Source organism: Penaeus vannamei, chromosome 31 (assembly GCF_042767895.1).
Source record: "Penaeus vannamei isolate JL-2024 chromosome 31, ASM4276789v1, whole genome shotgun sequence".
Classification (NCBI taxonomy): Eukaryota; Metazoa; Arthropoda; class Malacostraca; order Decapoda; family Penaeidae; genus Penaeus; species Penaeus vannamei.
The window spans coordinates 28,916,685-28,936,684 of record NC_091579.1 but is presented as its reverse complement, the minus strand read 5'-3'; the positions used below and the strand labels follow the sequence as shown (position 1 = coordinate 28,936,684).

The window sequence follows — 20,000 nt, the reverse complement described above, 5'->3', positions numbered from 1 at the left end:
GTTATCCTTTTGTCTCTGCTTATATCAAGACAAGCCGCTCTGTATATTTGTTTAGATATTCATCAAGTATATCAGTTTCCTACTTTCCTATGGCCTTTGTTAGCAATCTTATTTCATTATGAATGGTAAGCAAAACAAGGAAGTACTAGAACCTGTTTCTATGTAATCTAAAGTTACCCTCATTACAAAGGCCTAACATCATCATGGTTTACCAAATCATACTGGTAAGATATACATCTACTCTAGTGCAGCAAGCTTAAACATAAGATTTTCCCCTTCAAATGTCAATAGGGCCTACACACCAAAAAAGTGAGGCACACTGTAATCTGCACACTTGGTAATTTGCTTTTGGACACCAGATATATCATACCCTTCAGTATGGAGACATAGTTATACCATACAACCTACTTTTAGGGATGATTCTCACTCAGCAATTAAACAAGACAAAATAAATAAAGAAAAAAGACTGATGAGAGTTACGTGCTAAAGCTTCCAGACATATTTCAACACAAATTCCTTCTCTGTCCATGAATAGGAAGAGCCTATTTCATGATATTAGTTCATAGGCCCATGCTCAAAATTTCCCTATTAACTGATCACTCTATCATTTTCATCCTACAAGTAATGGATGGTTAAATAGTCGCCAATCATTGTAGACAGCCTTTCCTTTCATAAGCCTCATGTGACATGAAATGTAACCATATCATAGTGTCATATGCCATGCAAAACCAAAAATCATCATTTAATCACAACCTGTCTCTTTCTGCTTCATTTTTTTTTCTTTCTTTTTATGCCCTACTTGTTCATTTTCTTCATTATACAGAATAACCATGTAGATTCTCAGGAAAATCTAATCAAGATAAGAGATCATTTGAATATGTGAAAAGTAAATATTTTCATTTCAGATACTCATTCAAAGTCTTAAATAGATATCTTTCATGTTTTATCTTTCATGACATCTTTCACATTAACATACCAGGTATTTATGAATAAGTATAAGTATTACCAACTTACTTGAACCTCTAATAGTACTCTAAGAGTGTCACTAATTTTCTTCCTCTTTTCTTCTTCTTTCTCATTTCTCACATAAGCCGAAAGTCCTGACAAGTTGTTCTCTTCCTCATGATCGAGAATGAGTAACAAATACCATCAATATCACACAAGCAAAAGCAGTTTGGCATTCCTTTACCCATGGATTTCATGGCCAAACTTCACTTGCAGGTTACCACAATATCGGATGTTCCACTTGAACTCGACTTTAACTCATTCAGCACCTCCTTCGTAGCAAAACTCTGCTGAAAATAGGCCATATACTGGGGGGGGCATAGGGTACCCGTGGCTACCACGCCTTCTCAGGGTTTGAGCCCTTGAACATTTCTGTGTTGGGAGGAGCAATAACTCCTCTGTGTGCCTTTAACACACTGCCTGTATTTTTCTATAGACTTTGGATGCATTCTTGAAGGATTTGACATGTGCCATTTTTTTGCTCAGTTAGGTGGATCCCCTTGAGAGACGTGCCCATTTCTGGACGACATCTCTGAAATGCATTTCAAGATATATCTTCCAAGAGGAAACAGGCATTTAAAAAACTAAGAAAAACTGTAGAGAAAACCGTCTAATAATGAAGCAAAGTTTCACATTATGCTCTTCTACACTAACCACAGAAAATCACTTACCATATCATGCATGCTACATCACCCATAAATGATCTACTGAGTAACAAATTCACCAAGAGAAGTACAAACGGAATTACTCAACACCACTACGTATCTCCACACAAAGCACTCACCTTTGAAAAATGTCAGCCTGCCTCCGGCATTCCCAGCAGAGGCCCCAGCGACAGCCTTGCCTGACGCAGACTCATCACCTCCCTCGCTGGGTCTTGGCGGAACCCCCTTGACACTGCCACTGGGGATGGCCGTCCCGGGCTTGCCCTTCACCTCAGCCCCGGGGCCTGTGGCTGGGGGTGACACCAGTGGACGTGGCGAAGGGGCGTGGCTGCTAATCAGGGGAATGGGGCTCTCACACTTGATCTGTGTCTGCAAGGGCGGCGTGGGAGCTCTCCTGGGGGGTGAGGGCGCTGGAGAGTGGGGAGAGGGCGGCCTCTTGTCCCCCACCACGCCCAGCCCTCCCCCCTCCAGCCCGGCCTTGCTCATCCTCACACACACATCCGTGCTCGATAACTCCGTCTTGTTCTTCATGGTCAGCTCGGCCTCTACATGATCTCCGACATTACCTGCCTACCCTCGACGTCGCGGATGCTGGGCGCTTCTCCCTCAGTTCCGATTCCACTCGCCCGCATTCTTCTCACAATTAACACTCGCGCACTCCATCCTCCCCCTCGGTCTCTTGATCAAAACGTTAACGTGTATATCAGGTACGTGGTCATCATAAAATCTACAGATAATAATAACGCTTTCTATTAATTTTCACGTAATATGTCTCTCAGTCAACACTAAACTTTCGGTCAAAACATTTCTTTCATATTTTGTTCCGTTTCGCATCCCTTTGTACAAAGCCGCAGGGAAGCTTGCCAAGTTTAGGCGCAAGATAATGTCTTTTCCGTCTCTGATATCGTTTTATTGGAAATAAAACTGGAATTTAGTAACCTTATGTTCGTCAGGAAAAGCTAGGGCAAAGCCAAGGAACTTTTCACACTTTATGCACTGATAATTTTTCTAGTTCAGCAGCATAACATCATCATGAAATACAGACAAACGCAAACGCTTACAAATATTGTGTTTACAGGAAAATAGGACTGTGTGCATGAACATCCTATCAAATATGACATATATCATAAAATTGTTGATTATATTTGTATATCTTGTCAAATATCTAAACCGACGAGCAAAATTATACCTCAAACAAAAATATGTTATAGAGATACGATTGCAATATATGTAATACCTATCAATATTCCAAAGGGAATTTCTCTTTTTATTCTACATCATGCACCACTGCGAAGAAGACAGCCTCAAAGAAATCACAAAAGATCCACCCGAGAAGGTTTGTCATCGTTTCGTTTTATACACCGTTCCATTCCGTTCCTCCGTCCAGCATTCCGGAGTTCCTGACCAGGAGAACAGAGCGGCAGTAAACACCATGGCGGAAGGACGCGTGAGAAGAGTAATCCCCGAAGACCTCTCCAATGTCGAGTTCGAGACCAGTGAAGAGGTGGAGGTCGTCCCAACCTTCGACAACATGGGACTGAGAGAGGACCTCCTTCGTGGAATATACGCCTACGGTAAATAAGAGCGAGGTTGGGGTTTTGATGTGAAGTGTCATGACGCAAATCGGGAGGTCGGGCGGCGTGATGATGTTTACTTTCTCGTGGGCGAATTTTCTCTTGCATTCCGTGTACTGTGTCTTGACAGGAGAGTGAAGAGCTACGTTGTGATAGCCGCGGTTGTGATGCACTAACACCACCGTAGTTTTGAATATAGGCGTTAGAGTATTAGCGTTAGAAAAGGTGTCTGGATGCGATTCTTGGGGAAAAGTGAAAACGCCGATTCGTGAAGCCAATTGATAAAAAAGGAAGTTAATTGAAACCATAACTTTGAGGAAATCTGCATTTATCCACCATTAAAGCAGCCTTTGAAGTGTACGAATAGGACAGTATCATTCTGAACTTTAATTGATACACATCTTACTGTACTGGGAAAGCTGTTTTGTGAATCTCAAGCATATTTGTATCTACTCAGCCCAATGTAGTTTTTACTCCAGTTTAACTGTCTCCTTCTGTATAAATAAGTTTTAAGTTTGCATGCAATTCTAGATGCCTGCCGCTCAAGGAATTTAGACTTTGCCTGGTGGGAGGGGGATCATTAGCTCAGTTATCAGTTATCTGTGCTATGGCGGCACATATAATCTCCTCGTTATATTTCTATCAGGTGACTGCTAGTGATGTTGACTAACAAAATTAGTTAGTAAAAACAATAGATAAGCACAATATTAATAACTTAAAACTCGTATTATTTGCTTAACAGCTCAGCACCTGGCAAGCAGGAAAAGGTCTTTTATCTTGTATAGCCCCCTACCTTAACGGAGTTGTAATGGCTTGTCTGGGACCTTTGTTGATGGTCAGATAGAGATTTTGCATTCTAGGTAAAGGATTAAGGGGTGGTATGCAGAAGGCTACCAGTATTGTTGCTTAGGGCTGACTAAAGGCATTAGGTATGTACGTTAGAACTGGAGGAATCCCTCGATGGATTTTAAGATATGAGCCTGTTTTAGAAGATTACCATCATCTCTAATTTTTGAGTGTGCAGGTTCTTAAACTTTTGTCTGCAACAACTGCTAGCATAATCATTATTTTACTGGAATGATGGTATGATGGAACGTGCATCGTACCAGATGTAACCTATCTTACAATTAGTATGTATAGTTAGATTAGAGCTAGAACTAGTATTAGGTGCATGATTAAACATAACAAATATATGCATAGTGTGGAATAATTTACATAAGACAGCAATGTTTATTAGACTTCAGTATTAGCACCTTTCTAGAACTAAATAAACTGCATTTGTTCAAGTGCAAATACATGTTAATTCCTTTAAAACTGATAGAATCTTGGCTAGGAATTGTTATAGGCGGAAAAAGGTTTGCAATTTTGCTTGGACAAAAGTCATGTTTTGGGGATTTTACAGACCAAATGCTAATCCATTTTAAGGCAACCAAACAGTGTAATAGGATTGCAATGTTACAGTAATTTTGTGTGGTATATGTTATACTTCAGGATACCTTTATTGAAGATCTATTTTTGTTGGTAGTTTGATATGCTATTGTGTGTCTGGAGTAATTTAGGAGATATTATATTTAAGGAGCTCTCTACAAGCTTATATGTTACATTTGTTAGATTTTAAGTGCTTGTCAGTCACAGTAACACAAAAAAAAACTCCCAGCTATATTTTGCATTTACAGAACAAATACGTAAGTTGTAAAAATTAAGCCTGCATGTGTAAAGAGATATGCAAGGAAAAATATACTTATCAGAAAATTATTATTCTATATAAGAGGCTATGCAAGGTCTCTGACATAGTAGGATTTGATCTATCTTCTCTAATTAGTACTTTAGTGTGACATTAAAGTGAAAAGTAGTTGGTGAAATAACTCTTTAATTTGATAGCATTTTTTTAACCTCTGTGCTATCAATGCTTATTTGTTTATGACTTGACATGAGTGATTATTAATTGGTTTGGTATATACAGATAAAAAGAGAGAAATGTTAGAGGTGAGACTGGAATTTAAATAAAAGACTGTTATTGATTTATTGTTTGGGTGGAAATCCACACACCATTTAAACAACAATACACTGGGTTAAAGTTACAAAAAAATATTTTACTATTGGCAGTATTCATTCATATTTCTTGATTTCCATCCTTTTGGTGTATGGGTAAAGAGGTGGTAGTGGCCTACCTCATCTTTCACTGACTGGTTGGCCCACTTTCACTTTACTCAGGACTGTGTAAAGGCTACTAGAGTTCAGGTTGCCACAACATGAATATAAGTTTGTTTTCTAGCCACAAAATGAATTGTTTATTAATAATTTAGAATAAGAATTTTGATTTAAGTTGGGTATAATTATACAAAAGTACTTGAATTAAAAGACTGCCAAAGAGAGAAAAGTGAAATGACAGCATTCCTTCCAGACAGTGGCCTTGAGTAGCCAAGAAATTAGAGCAAGTATATTTTGTACCTTTTACACCTGTAGTGATTTGTGAGTTGTCAGATTTTACAATTGATGGATACTGTGTATGCTAATATAATAATCTGCTGATGAATGATGATATGTTATGCAAATTCTTTTTGCCAGAAACACCCTGACACTAAAGTAAATGAAAAATTAAACAAAGGTCAAAGGTAAGCAGGTGTGTATATATCCAGTGGTGTATATATATTTCTTAAAAGAAGGACTGCTATTGTTTAAACTTTCCAATAGCCAACATCAGTTTCATGGTCATTGTCATGGAGGCCTGTTTAGCCTGTCTGTTGGGGGTTTAGGTTTGTCCACTCATTCTCTCCTCTCTTCTTATCTTTCCCTTCTTGTTGTTTCCTTCATTTCTCCTGTTCTTCGTTATATTTCCTCCTCCCCCTCTCTCTCCCTCCCTTCCTCCTGCCCCCCTCTCCCCTCCCCCTCCCCCTCCCTATATACATACACATATACACATACATATATATATATGTGTGTGTGTGTGTGTGTGTGTGTGTGTATTTCTATATGTATATGCACACACTCTCATTTATATATATATATATATATATATATATATATATATATATATATATATATATATATATATATACATATATATTATATCATATATATATATATATACATATATATTATATATATATATATAAATATTATATATATCTATATATATTATATATATATTATATATTATATATATATATATTATCTATATATATATATATATCTAATATATACATATATATATATATATATAAATATATATATATATATACACACTCTCTCCCCCCCCTCCCCCCCCCCCTCTCTCTCTCTCCCCCCTCTCTCTCTCTCTCTCTCTCTCTCTCTCTCTCTCTCTCTCTCTCCTCTCTCTCTCTCTCTCTCTCTCTCTCTCTCTCTCTCTCTCTCTCTCTCCCTCTCTCTCTCTCCCTCTCTCTCTCTCTCTCTCTCTCTCTCTCTCTCTCTCTCTCTCTCTCTCTCTCTCTCTCTCTCTCTCTCTCTCTCTCTCTCCTCTCTCTCTCTCTCTCTCTCTCTCTCTCCCTCTCCCTCTCTCTCTCTCCCTCTCTCTCCCTCTCCCTCTCCCCCCCCCTCTCTCTCTCCTTCTCTCTCTTCCTCTCTCTCCCCCCCCCCCTCTCTCTCCCTCTCTCTCTCTCTCCCCCCCTCTCTCTCTTTCCTCCCTCCTCTCTCTCTCTCTCCCTCTCTCTCCCTCTCTCTCTCTCCCCCCCCCTCTCTCTCTTTCTCCCCCTCTCTCTCTCTCTTTCTCCTCTCTTTCTCCCCTCTCTCTCTCTCTCTTTCTCCTCTCTTTCTCCCCTCTCTCTCTCTCCCGTCTCCCCTCTCTCTCTCTCTCTTTCTCCCCTCTCTCTCTCCCTCTCTTTCTCCCCTCTCTCTCCCTCTCTTTCTCCCTCTCTTTCTCCCTCTCTTTCTCCCCTCTCTCTCTCCCTCTCTCTCTCCCTCTCTCTCTCCCTCTCTCTCTCCCTCTCTCTCTCCCTCTCTCTCTCTCTCTCTCTCTCTCTCTCTCTCTCTCTCTCTCTCTCTCTCTCTCTCTCTCTCTCTCTCTCTCTCTCTCTCTCTCTCTCTCTCTCTCTCTCTCTCTCTCTCTCTTCTTCTCTCTCTCTCTCTCTCTCTCTCTCTCTCTCTCTCTCTCTCTCTCTCTCTCTCTCTCTCTCTCTCTCTCTCTCTCTCTCTCTCTCTCTCTCTCTCTCTCTCTCTCTCTCTCTCTCTCTCTCTCTCTCTCTCTCTCTCTCTCTCTCTCCACACACACACACACACACACACACACACACACACACACACACACACACACACACAGTGACACATCATTCAGTAATTTATAGATGTTATTTTTATTATTATTTATTATGCTAGTAAATAATATTTATCATTACAGGTTTCGAAAAGCCATCAGCTATCCAACAGCGTGCTATTCGTCCCATTGTGAAGGGACGTGATGTCATTGCACAGGCCCAGTCTGGAACTGGTAAAACTGCCACATTTTCCATCTCTATCCTACAAACACTTGACATCAATGTCCGTGAGACACAGGTCCTCACACTCTCACCAACAAGGGAGTTGGCAGTGCAAATCCAAAAGGTATGTAGTTTTGTGTAGCATCTAGAGGAGATGTGGGGTTCATTACTGGTTTCTATTACTACTACTATATATTACTTTCAGTTGTTCCCCATTATATTCTTATTACTGTTAGTTTCGAGTAGTTTTATATTAAATTTCTATTTCTGTTACTTGGTCATCTGTTACTATTACTCTAAGATTATTATATTACATGCTGAAAGGATAGTTACTTACATTGAAAATGGTTAGCATTACTATTGTTGGGAGGGTAAGGTAACACATAAGCAAGTATGTCTGAATTTATGGAGGCAAGTAGGCCAGTTTTCATTCTGCATGGTCACCTATGGTGTACCTGTAACATAGAGAGCCCCTTCCTGAATGATTTAGCCCACCAAGTCTAATCTCCCTCCAAAAAATTGTTCACACATGGCAAGTCATTTCCGTTGCCCTGGTCGTCAACATCTATCCATTACTATTACCTTGAAAACTCTAATAATCTGTTACTATTACATATTACTTGTACCCCATGTCTGATTTAGATGCATTGAAAACATTACATATATTGTTCCCAGTTTCTATATGAATTTATAGAATTTATTTTGAAAAAAGTGTTCTACAATACCTAAAACTAATGAAATGATTTATATGTTACATATCACTGGAAACATACAAGGGTCTACATGGGCATTTTGCTTCTTCAGGTTGTTCTGGCCTTAGGAGATTACATGAATGTACAGTGTCATGCCTGTATTGGAGGGACCAACTTGGGTGAAGACATCCGCAAGCTTGACTATGGGCAGCATGTTGTTTCTGGCACACCTGGTCGAGTGTTTGACATGATCAGACGCCGCACTCTCAGAACCCGTTCAATTAAGGTAAGATAGTGCAGACTAGGAAATGCATTTATGCAAACAGCTACATAGAAACACCTGATAGAATGAAATTGCATATTAAAGTAATACAAGAAGATGGGTATATTTTCAATTGTAGCAAGTTTTGCAATATGCCCTCATAAACCTTTTCAATCCTAGCTTGAAGTAAGTCTTACAATATGCCCTCATAAACCTTAAAGAGTTTACCAGTCACATATTATTGTACGGGTATAATTTTTTTTGTGTGTGTGTGTGTGTGTGTGTCTTTTCACGCTATGGTAAGTCAATTCGTGAATGACGTGTATTAGCAGAGATAAAAGTATAAATTAATTTAAAGTATATTCAAGTATTATTTGTAATAATATATTATATGTAAATTTCACTTGTAGTGTAATGCACGTCAAGTTTCAAGTTTCTAAATATCACATTTGTATCTTGTCAGATGTTGGTTCTAGATGAAGCAGATGAAATGTTGAACAAAGGCTTCAAGGAACAGATCTATGACGTTTACCGATACCTTCCACCAGCCACCCAGGTCTGCTTGATCTCTGCCACACTTCCCCATGAAATTCTTGAGATGACTTCAAAGTTCATGACTGATCCAATTCGTATCCTTGTGAAACGGTAAGTTAACCCATGCAAGGTTCTAATTATTGTTATTGGTATTAATATTATACATTAATGCTTCGAAAGGATGAATCTACTGATGCAGGGAGGATATGTGTATATATATGCTTAATCCACTGTGATTTCATCTTGTTAATTTTCATTACAAATAGATGACTTTAGTGTATAGTTTTTAAGATTTATTATTGTTATTAGTAAATAACATTATATTAATATTGAATTACATTATATTATCATTATTGTAATTATGAAATTACATTATATTATTGCTATTTTCATTGTTACTGTTAATATTAAATTGCATTACATTCATGTTATTATATTACATTAATTTATATTATATCTTTATTTTTATTATAATTATTATGGAATTACTTTGTATTATTATTGTTATTGTTATTATATATATATTGGTTATATTATTATTATTATTATTATTATTATATTTTTATTATTATTATGTATTATATCTTTATTGTTATTATTTTTACTATTATTATTATATATTATTATTATTATTAGCATTAGCATTAGCATTAGCATTGTCGTTTTTGTTGCTATTGTTATTATCATTACTTTTGTATTTATTATCATCACTATTATTATGATTGATTATAGTTATTGTAATTTTTGCTGTGATGATGATGATGATGATGATTTACTCAATATCATATGAATATTTGACAGTGATGAACTGACACTGGAAGGAATCAAGCAGTTCTTTGTGGCCGTAGAGCGCGAAGAGTGGAAATTTGATACTTTGTGCGACTTGTACGATACACTGACCATCACACAAGCAGTTATCTTTTGCAACACGAAGCGTAAGGTGAGTGCCATTGGGAAAATGCAGTGTTCCCTGAACTATTTTTTTGTGAAGTGATTCTACACTTAGATGGCTCTTCTAAGGCTTAGCCACAAAGGAGTTAATTAGTAGGCTTTGTGACCTCACCTGATTTCACCTTTCCTTGTTTTGTTTTGTTTTGTTTTACCAATGCTATCAATATTTATACTGTTATTTTTATTATAAACATCATAATTGCTTAAGTGTTATTTACATTAATAACAATATCAAATACCAGAAAATATTGTCAAAAATCAAGGAAAATGGTAAACAAGTGAGACAGGTAGTTCTCATCATTGGACCATTGGTAACTTAATACTTATGGAACTATCTATAAGTAAAAAACAATTATTGAATAAACACAGTGGGCATGGCATGTATGCACTTGCCATCCCCAGCAGCATGTGGTTAATTGAAGAAAATGTAGTTCCTTTTTTAATGAAACCAAGGCAATTGCTCATTATGTACTAGTTTCTCTCTCTCTCTCTCTCTCTCTCTCTCTCTCTCTCTCTCTCTCTCTCTCTCTCTCTCTCTCTCTCTCTCTCTCTCTCTCTCTCTCTCTCTTTTTTTTTTTTTTTCAAAAGTTAATATGCACTTCATTCACTTTATCTGTTCAAAGATTGTAACCTGTCACTTTCTTCATTAGCTGTGGTAACTTAAGCAAAACTTTTAAAAAGATTGAAGAATGTATTATACCAGTTCCCCTTCAGAAAAGGCCAGTAGGTATTAATATTACCTTTCTCTTTCTGAAGGGCATTTTTAATTTAGCAGATTTTTCTGTTTTGTTATGTACATCTTACTATAAAAATTTGTGGTGTTTTTTTATTGTAATAAATTCTTCTAAAGTTTTATTTTACTCAATCATCAGGTGGACTGGCTGACAGAAAAGATGCGAGAGGCCAATTTCACGGTGTCTTCCATGCACGGTGACATGCCACAGAAAGAGCGAGATGCTATCATGAAGGAGTTCCGTTCAGGCCAGAGTCGAGTATTAATCACTACTGATATATGGGCCAGAGGAATTGATGTACAGCAGGTAATTATACCCAAGGCAGAGTAAACACTACTTATTATTAAGCTCCATGATGATAGAATACACTAAGAATATCTCAGATCAGCAAATCAAATCTTGGAAAGTTGTTTTAACCTCTTGCTGGCTGCCATGTGGTGTCTGTACATACTGTAGGCATCAAGTATGCTCTGAGTTGTACACACTAAACAGCTGTTTGTTTGATAGGAGTCATGGAGGAGTTACAGTCCTTCTTTGCTGTAAATTGTGTATTTCAACTAAAATTGCAGGGAACAGAAATTGTTTTCTGTGCTTCTATTTTTTTTTTTTCCCTCAAAAGAAGGACTCCACCTGGTGCATGGTCCATTCTGGTGTGTGAAGCACCTGTCAGCAGAGTTAAAAGTAACAAGACATTTACACCATAAAAAGGTATCTTTGGTTCTAATAGCACTGTTGTTTTCAGGTATCCTTGGTCATTAATTATGACTTGCCAAACAATCGTGAGTTGTACATTCACCGTATTGGTCGATCTGGTCGTTTTGGAAGGAAAGGTGTTGCTATCAACTTTGTGAAGAATGATGATATTCGTATCCTGCGAGATATTGAACAGTACTACTCAACACAGATTGATGAAATGCCCATGAATGGTAAGTATAATTCCATTAATTTCTTTGTGATAGTCTGTGAGTAACATTATACAAAGACAATTGTAAATATTTGTATGATTTATCATTATTGAATTTATTAATCCTTATTAGTCTTTCAAATATATTGTACATAGTGTAACCAATATTTCTCCTTTTCTTACAGTTGCTGATTTAATCTAAATTGAAGTGGGACAGTACCTGAAATCCATTATGATAAGATATGTATTTTCCATACATAAAAGCATTTGTACACAATAAGAATACACAGTAGCTTTTCTTTAATATATGATATTCCTTTTTATAGTGAAATGAATGGTTTCTGATGGATCTTGGTTATGTAATTTTAGAAAGAACCTCAAATTCCTTTATGAACATTTATATTATATTGTTTTTGTGCATACCAAAGCTTACATAGTTCAATTTTGAAAGTATGTATTATTCAAGTCTGAAAGACAAAGAAATTGAAGCAGATATCTTCACTCTTTGTTTAATCACCTTTTTGTGACATGTTAAACATTTTTAGTATTTTTTGTACTGGAAGTGTACAATAAAGCACTTGACTTAGTTCCCTGTATTTCCATGTGGATTTAATAACCAGCTTCCTGTGTCCTGCTTTTCACAAGCATTTATATGAAAATAATATGCAGTCCTTCAATAGACATAATTGCAATGAAAAGGGATACAATAGTTACCATTGTTAGAGATAAATATTTGTTAATTTTCAGTACAGAACTACACAAAATGACTTAACTTCACTATGCACTTAAAACTTTGTAAAAGTGAACTTATCTAATTGTCTGAAGATCAAGAAATAAGACAAGTCAGTATGACCATGAAAAAATGGGGAAAAAAAAGATTCAACACAAATTAACAAGTGGCTAAATTAACCAAACTGAAAATTCTGTAACAGTTTAACCAATGTTTTGTTCAGATAATTTGAAGAGGACATTTCCTTCCTTCATTACTGACAAATTTCATCAAAATCTGTCAAACTTCACAAAATGGACTACTTAGATGGAAAAATGGGATAAAGATTAATGCATTTGACAGAGGAAAGTATTTAAAACATAACTGCATAATTAGGCTCTCATTTTTGGTTTGTTACAAAGTTTATTTATTTATTTATTTAAGATTTTCTGCTGCATCATTAGTGGCATTTACAAAATAGAGCAATAGGGCAAGTTTGGGTATAAAGACCCATAGTATCGAAAGGTAATACAGCATTATGATAAAGTATTGTCGCAAAAAGGTTAAAGATTAATTAACAATTAGGACAAAGGTTGTAGAGCGCTATTGGTTAGTATGGTAGTGAAAAGGGTAAAGAGGAAATTGCAAACAGAGTACAACGGCCTTTCACCACAGCTCTCACACTTACGATGTGGACAGAAGTGGATGAAGAAGAGAAGGAAAAAGAAAGGGGAAGAAAAGACCATGCAAAATTAGTTGAGGCAAGGGCCAAGGTTAAAGGCAGGGGTGATCCCCCCATTGGACCTCAGTCCCCATCTGCTGTCCCCACAGGATAAAATTGAGCATGGCATTGGGGGAGGGGGGTTACAATGTAACCATAAACAAGAGAAGGGAAAGAAAAAAGAGACTACCTATTACCTGCAAGTAATTTATTTAGTCATTCTTCAAAATCTTAGGCATCAATCAGTATATTTTCAAGATAAGCTGGGAAACAGGTATGAGAAAATGCAGTATCTGCAAATGCTATGTATTACAAAAGAATGTCTTTTTCCCCAGATGGTACTTTCATATACCTTGATGGATTAGTAACCAAATCACAACTTGTATATTTTTATAACATGACAGTGCCTAGAAAATGAGCTTCAGACCCACATGCTAACATTGCATAATTATATTTTTGCTATTATGCCTAGATTTTCAATGTATTACCTATATATCTCTTGCACATGCACGTATTCTCTGACTACTACTGCTGTATCTACACAGTTCAGTAGTGCCTAGTGGACTGACTGCCTTCATCCAATATCTGCATACTGGCTACCAGCAAGTGACTAAGTGCAGTTTGGTCATTGTCTGGTTATTTCACTCCACTACAAGCACATACATTTGGGCTGTTTTACTCTGAAAGTGCTCTGTGGTAAATAAAGTCCTTGTACCCATCAAGTAAAACTCATTTGTATGAACAAGAATAAGTTAATTTTACAAATCAAAATCTTTGCAGTTGCCTCTAGGACCTAGAAAGTTTTGAAAAATCCTTCCCAAATTACTGTGATCTTGTATATCCAAATATATATATTTTTTTTACTGCTTCCAATAATTTGGGTTCCTTCATAAGTTCACATTGCATCTATTAATGTACAGCATACTTCCCTAGAACCGTTGAGTCCAAGATAAATTTTTTTCTGTAAATACAACAAACTGCTCAGTTTTCCTCTTATCAAAATCGTCACAAACATTTGTAAACCATTTGTCTCTTACTGTAACAGCAATAGTGATGTTTTCATAATAGTCACTAGATTTCATGAAAAGTAGGTAAGAAACTCCACCCATACATGTGTTGTGGCCAACAGCTGATATGTTATGGCTGTCCTTAGGCTCCATCAATTAATTTACAGTTCTCCAATAGAGTGTCATCAAACAAATTCCTGTTCAATATTGAAAATCATTGCATTTTATTTATTCTTCATGACAGTCAAAATTCAAATGTTGATATCACTTTTCTACTGGGGTAAATCTGATAATGAAAAAGGGTGTTAAAAATATCTTTATTTCTCTTCACTGTAATCCACAGTACAATTTGAAAATGAAAATGCAAGCAACATTTTTATCCTTTGCTGATAAATGCTTGAAAGTATAAAACTAAACAACTTTCACAGATGCCACTGCCTAAGCCACACTCAACCATAGGAATGTGCATTAGATAAAATTTCTCAATGCTCCTTTTATGTTTATCACAGAAAAATAAGAGAAATATCATGTCATGTGCATGTGCATTTGTCAGTGTGTGCACGAAAGGTATTGGGTATCCAAAAGGAAATCAAAAATAATCAAATAGTCCAAAGTATGAATATTTCAAGCCCAATTAGTTATTTTATACTAAGCATATGGAATAAGATTACTGAAAACATTAACAAGAAAAACTATTCATTAATACATGATTGTCATGTCCTTACCACAGACCTGTATGGTTATATAAAAGGCATTCTTGATCTGTTTTCTCCATGCTGATAGTTGGAATCATCTACCATTGTAGCTTTCATATTATCCCATCTTACATTAATAAACATTTTTGCATTTCTTAAAATTTTGTATTTGTAACTAAAAAGTAAAAGGAGATGAAGTACCAATGCATTTGAGGTTGAAACATCTGTTGACAGACAATTTTGACTACTGTGTAAATCTTTTAAGGTGCATGTGTTTGGCTAAAAATACATGATAATTCAGATATACTCAGTAATAAATTTGTTAATTACTGATACTGATATTGCACAATGGTAATTTATTGTACCATTTATTGCATTTCTTCATTGAAGAAATAATGTTAGGAGTGGCAAAAATCAAACACACACAGGATATTTACATGAGAAAGGGAGTGATGTACCTAACTTTTATAATTCATATTTTGTGTTCTGCTGTTTGTCTCCACGCCTCCAGGTTATATGCTTCCTAAAATCTTTGAACAAATTCATATAGTTAATTATTTAACTTGAGTAAAGGAGAACACATCACATGTTCCTCTTATGTTATCAATTACTATCAGTGGTTTGTATATTACTTCATATGGTAGGCAAACAAATTTCAATAAATTAATTTAGCACAGACAAACAAAGAGTATAGTATGTAGCATGGGTATACCCTCACAATACCTCTCAGAATGTCCAAGCTAATATGTAACAACCTAATTTTGTGCAAAGAAAATAATATGTTGAAAATGTTTACAATTACAGTTAACCTGACACTGCTAACAATGATAATGATCTCTCAAACTTAAAAGATTTAAAACATTACTGCTGTTTACCTCTTATATCTGATCTGCAATTCTATACCTTCCCTATATCTTTCAAAAAGGAATTCTTTACAAAAATACTTGAATTCAATATATATATATTTTTTTAAGCTTAAATGCATTAAAGATTTGCTATCATCAAGTTCCAAAAAATAATTACTTCAAAACTCTCAATAGTAACTTCTTTGAAAAAACAAAAATATTACAATTGTTTGCTTTGTTTTGTTAAGCAACATTAGCAGAATTCTGTTACAATAATCCAATATAATTTGGAATCTTCCTAGTACATCATTTAGTAAGAAAATTCAATAAACTTTACAATACACTACTCCTGCTCCCTTAGCTGGATTGCCAAAGGAAAATAATCATAATATTCACGTTCAGTGGTATCATTGAAAGTTTATTTACTTTGGGTGTAAGTGGCGCAACTACTCATGAGCATTTCTGTTTGTGTTAAGTCATATGGTCTCAGGTTTTATGCACATTCTAATTTCAGATACTTCATCCCATATACACATACAAAATACATAAATCAAAATATATTGCAAATGTAAAACCATCTAAATGAGATCCCAGGACTCAAGGACAGAATAAGGTAAGGACTATTCATATTGGTCAACAATATGCAGAAAGTTTGTAATTTAACTATTCTACACATGCATAAGACAAATCTCACAAAAAATCACCTTAAAAAACAAACTACTTCATCTGTGTGCAGAATAAAATTATAACTAGCAACAATGGTAAAAATAATAATAAATAAATAAATAAAAGTACATTGTCTCTTCCAGCACCATCTTAGCTCAAAACCCTTGAGTTGCAAGAAATACCAGAGGCCCTACAACTTAAAAAATCTATATATACAAATGAATATCATATAATTTTCATATTTCTGCCTCAACCACCTCATTTTTAATTATTTTACAATGAACTAAAAACAATTACCATATTCTGTTTATGTTAAACTGATAAATCAAGTCTTGTGATACCCAAGCCTTATGAAGAATTATGCATCTTACTTTCAGTATGCAGCCAGTCCAGGTAGCCCACCTGGGAGTTACAGCACACTAGTGCAGGAGCAAGTTATGATGGTTAGACGGTACCTGGCACATAGCTGAAATATCTCAAGAAGGTCTATAGCCTTTCCCATCAGTAAGGGGTTAAAGCAGTTAAGATGCAATTATATCACTCTTCTTTTCAATCTTCAATCCACCTATATAGGGTGTTATGGGATTAGTAAATAGTGAAAGATTAGGTACAGTGAAAAAATAATCAGTTATTTATTTTAACCAATTTCTTGATTAATTTCCAATGCTAACCTGATTGTACTGTTTAAGGTAAATCTTATTCCAAAATTTGGAGCTAAACAAAGGCAGGCAGGCTTAAATAAAATAAAAAAAACATTCGTTTTTCACTTACACAATGGCCAAATCAAATAAACCATTTCTAAAAATCATGGTAAGCTATGTAAGCCTGTAAAGCCTTAGCTCTCATACTTACATACACATACATTGAGATTAACAGCAGATTCATAATCAAATTAAGATCATAAAAACATATGTTTAAGAGTCCATATTTCAAGAATCACAGAGTATTCTCAATAATTTGTGATGCCATTTCATTATCATTAAAGTTATGAGCAAAAAGCAAAAAATTACACAAAATTTTTCAATACAGCTTTAAGTAAAAACACATCCAAGAACTATCTACCACATATACAAACTGAAAAACCCAGTGCCACTTTTACCATACATAATGAAAATAAGATGAGAAAAACTGATGATAAAGAAAATGAAAGAGATAAAAAGGTAGAGATAAAGTGAGGATAGAGTACAAGCAAGAAAGCAACAACAAACCTCAGCATAATTAATGAGCAAAAAAATAATGGACTGCTTGCATCTTTACTATTTGCACCATTCAGTTTTCTATATCAAGACTGAAGATTGAAGGCGATTTGAATTACTACTTTTCTGCATGTAAATACTTATCACAAATAATATCATCTGGCAAAGCATAAAAAGGTTGGTGAAAGAGCACATGGTAGTACTAAAACTACAGCATGCTTAACCCACTGGATCCAGGTGCTTTACTTGAATGGCAACTCTACCAGGTGTGTGGCTTGGAGGCCCAGTCAACACAAAACTACCTGTGCTGTCAAGACTCCTTGCCTCTCCTTTGCAATGTTACTATCTCTTCTGCAAGTTGTTTTTTTTGCCATTTTCCCAAGATCTATATTTGTCACTTGATAATTTGCATCAAGACAGTAATAGACTGATGTCCTTGCACAGACTCCATTTCATCTCTAGGTAGTCTACAACTCCATGCAATAAGAAAATCAAGAAGTAACATTTTGTTATGTCAGGAATAGCATCCTGAACATAGAAATAATGTCCCCCCTTTAGCCAGCACTATTCCAGTCATGGCTCACAAATGGTAGATTACAAACTTGTTTACAGATGGAAATAAAGCTAGAGCCCCTTCCTAAATGCCCACCAAGTCTAATCAACCTCCATGAGGTTTGTGCACTCACGGCAGCACATTCCCATGATCTGGTTGTCAGCCAAATTTCTTTATGATGTTAAGGTCATGTCACCTGGATCCAAGGGATTAAATATGTCTACTTCAGCCATATGGATCAAAGGATATATGCATTCACCTATAATCTATTTAAATTGGAATCCTCTTACCACTAATTAATGCACGTTACTAAAATAAATTTAGAAGACCCGAGGGTGAGGGAGATATTTTTCCTCACTTTAAATAATCAAGTTAAGGTTATAAATTATGCAAAAAGAAGTGTACTAGATCAAATATTTTTACTAAATCTATAAAAATAAAGAAAAGGAAAACAATTCACTTGGAAACAACACCTATTTCTATTGACTATAAAAACAAAACAGATAACAGATAACTATTCATTAGCATTTGCTAAAACCCATAAAATAAATACAATATATAGTCCAATAATTTACTAAATATGGAACAGTTTCCTTTCTGTTCAGCAGCTGGTCTCTTTTGTTAGGACTGAGCTGCAATTCTCCATGTTTCCTTTTCTCTGTTATCAAAAACGGCTTTTAAGTAAATGTTTTCATATTTTCATATGTTGATAAAGCTTTATCTAAAATAATAGCTAACTTTTCTGTAATTAACCATAGATCATCATGGTAAATTATGTTTATTTCTGGATATTATAAACTAAACATAGTAAACAACCTGACTTCTTAAATCTCATGGTATAAAATTAAATATCTATAGATCAACTATAAACTGTAATAGAATACAAATACTAGGGCGTATGTTACTTTAACCCAATGCTGCTGGGGCTGACATGTACATACATGTACATGCCAACCCCGCTGTAAGTTTAGTTTACTAATTGTGTTTACACAAAGATAGTTCCTTAAAGTAGTCAATCACTAGTCCTACCTATCTGTTTTTCTTGATTTTTGGAACTATTCTTCATCTTCCATTGCCATTAGCATTGTTAAAAATATCATAAGTTATAATATCAATAACAGCATTAAAAAAATAAATCCCAAAACCTCAAGGAAAGGGGAAATAAGGCAAGTATTTCCACTAATTAAATCCTTGGTAGCTGAACACTTGCAGAGCTATCTCTGTGTAAACACATTTTACAAAGCAACACTACAATGGATATCACATGTTCCCGCAGCTTTGGATTGATATATTACAATGTTCAATGAATGGTTCATTCTCCTTTCAATATGCAAGAGATTTTTCTTACATTTGATTAACTAGAATATAATATCATTTAATTCAAATCACAACTGGCAGTCATAATGGACTTCTGATTATCATATCTTCTACACTTAATGACTGACAACTTTCCCTAATTCTTAAAATTTTGAGGTAATAGTGATTTCTTTCTTTTGCATAAAACTATATGTATGTACATACATATAATCTTGTTTACTTATTTATCTATTCAACACATTTAAACATAATTCAGACCTCAGGAAAAATCACTCACAAACAAGCACAACCTTTTTATCACCCTTTCACCATTTTGGGGTAATTTGCTTAAAATTCCACTTCTGGTAGTTGTTGACTGGGTCACAGGGAAGCAGTAACAGCTGATTATTCTGTGGATGGAGAGAAGCACACTTCCCCAACTTCTTGTGGAACAGCAAATGACTTGTCTGAAACAAGTATATGGAAAGTGTAAGAGACTTATTCATGCCTCTGTATTTTTCTTTATTACCCAATCTTCAAGCTCTGCTAAATTTTCAC

General features: G+C 35.4%; 3 protein-coding genes across 4 annotated transcripts in view; 1 reads left to right on the top strand and 2 right to left on the bottom strand.

Moving 5' to 3' along the window:
• Positions 1-2,497, bottom strand: part of LOC113811457 (protein hairless) — a 16,931-nt gene extending 14,434 nt beyond the window's left edge. The window contains exon 1 of one of the 2 annotated variants that reach the window (XM_070144053.1): positions 1,790-2,497. In XM_070144053.1, coding sequence (XP_070000154.1) covers positions 1,790-2,201 — 412 coding nt within the window. In that variant the 5' untranslated portion in view covers positions 2,202-2,497. The remainder of the gene's footprint in view (positions 1-1,789) is intronic. The other variant, XM_070144054.1, reaches the window with a different exon arrangement.
• Positions 2,498-3,072: 575 nt separating this feature from the next.
• On the top strand, positions 3,073-12,341 carry LOC113823748 (eukaryotic initiation factor 4A-III). The gene is made up of 8 exons (XM_027376435.2): positions 3,073-3,244; positions 7,599-7,801; positions 8,482-8,655; positions 9,095-9,276; positions 9,967-10,105; positions 10,989-11,156; positions 11,593-11,776; positions 11,940-12,341. Exons 1-8 carry the CDS (start codon positions 3,103-3,105, stop codon positions 11,954-11,956), a joined length of 1,209 nt encoding a protein of 402 aa, XP_027232236.2. The 5' UTR covers positions 3,073-3,102; the 3' UTR covers positions 11,957-12,341.
• A 3,785-nt stretch (positions 12,342-16,126) lies between these two features.
• The window catches only part of Pgant7 (N-acetylgalactosaminyltransferase 7), a gene marked incomplete at its 5' end in the record, with an annotated part of 18,891 nt that continues 15,017 nt past the window's right edge, over positions 16,127-20,000 (bottom strand). The window contains 1 exon segment of the mRNA XM_070144057.1: positions 16,127-19,909. Coding sequence (XP_070000158.1) covers positions 19,769-19,909 — 141 coding nt within the window.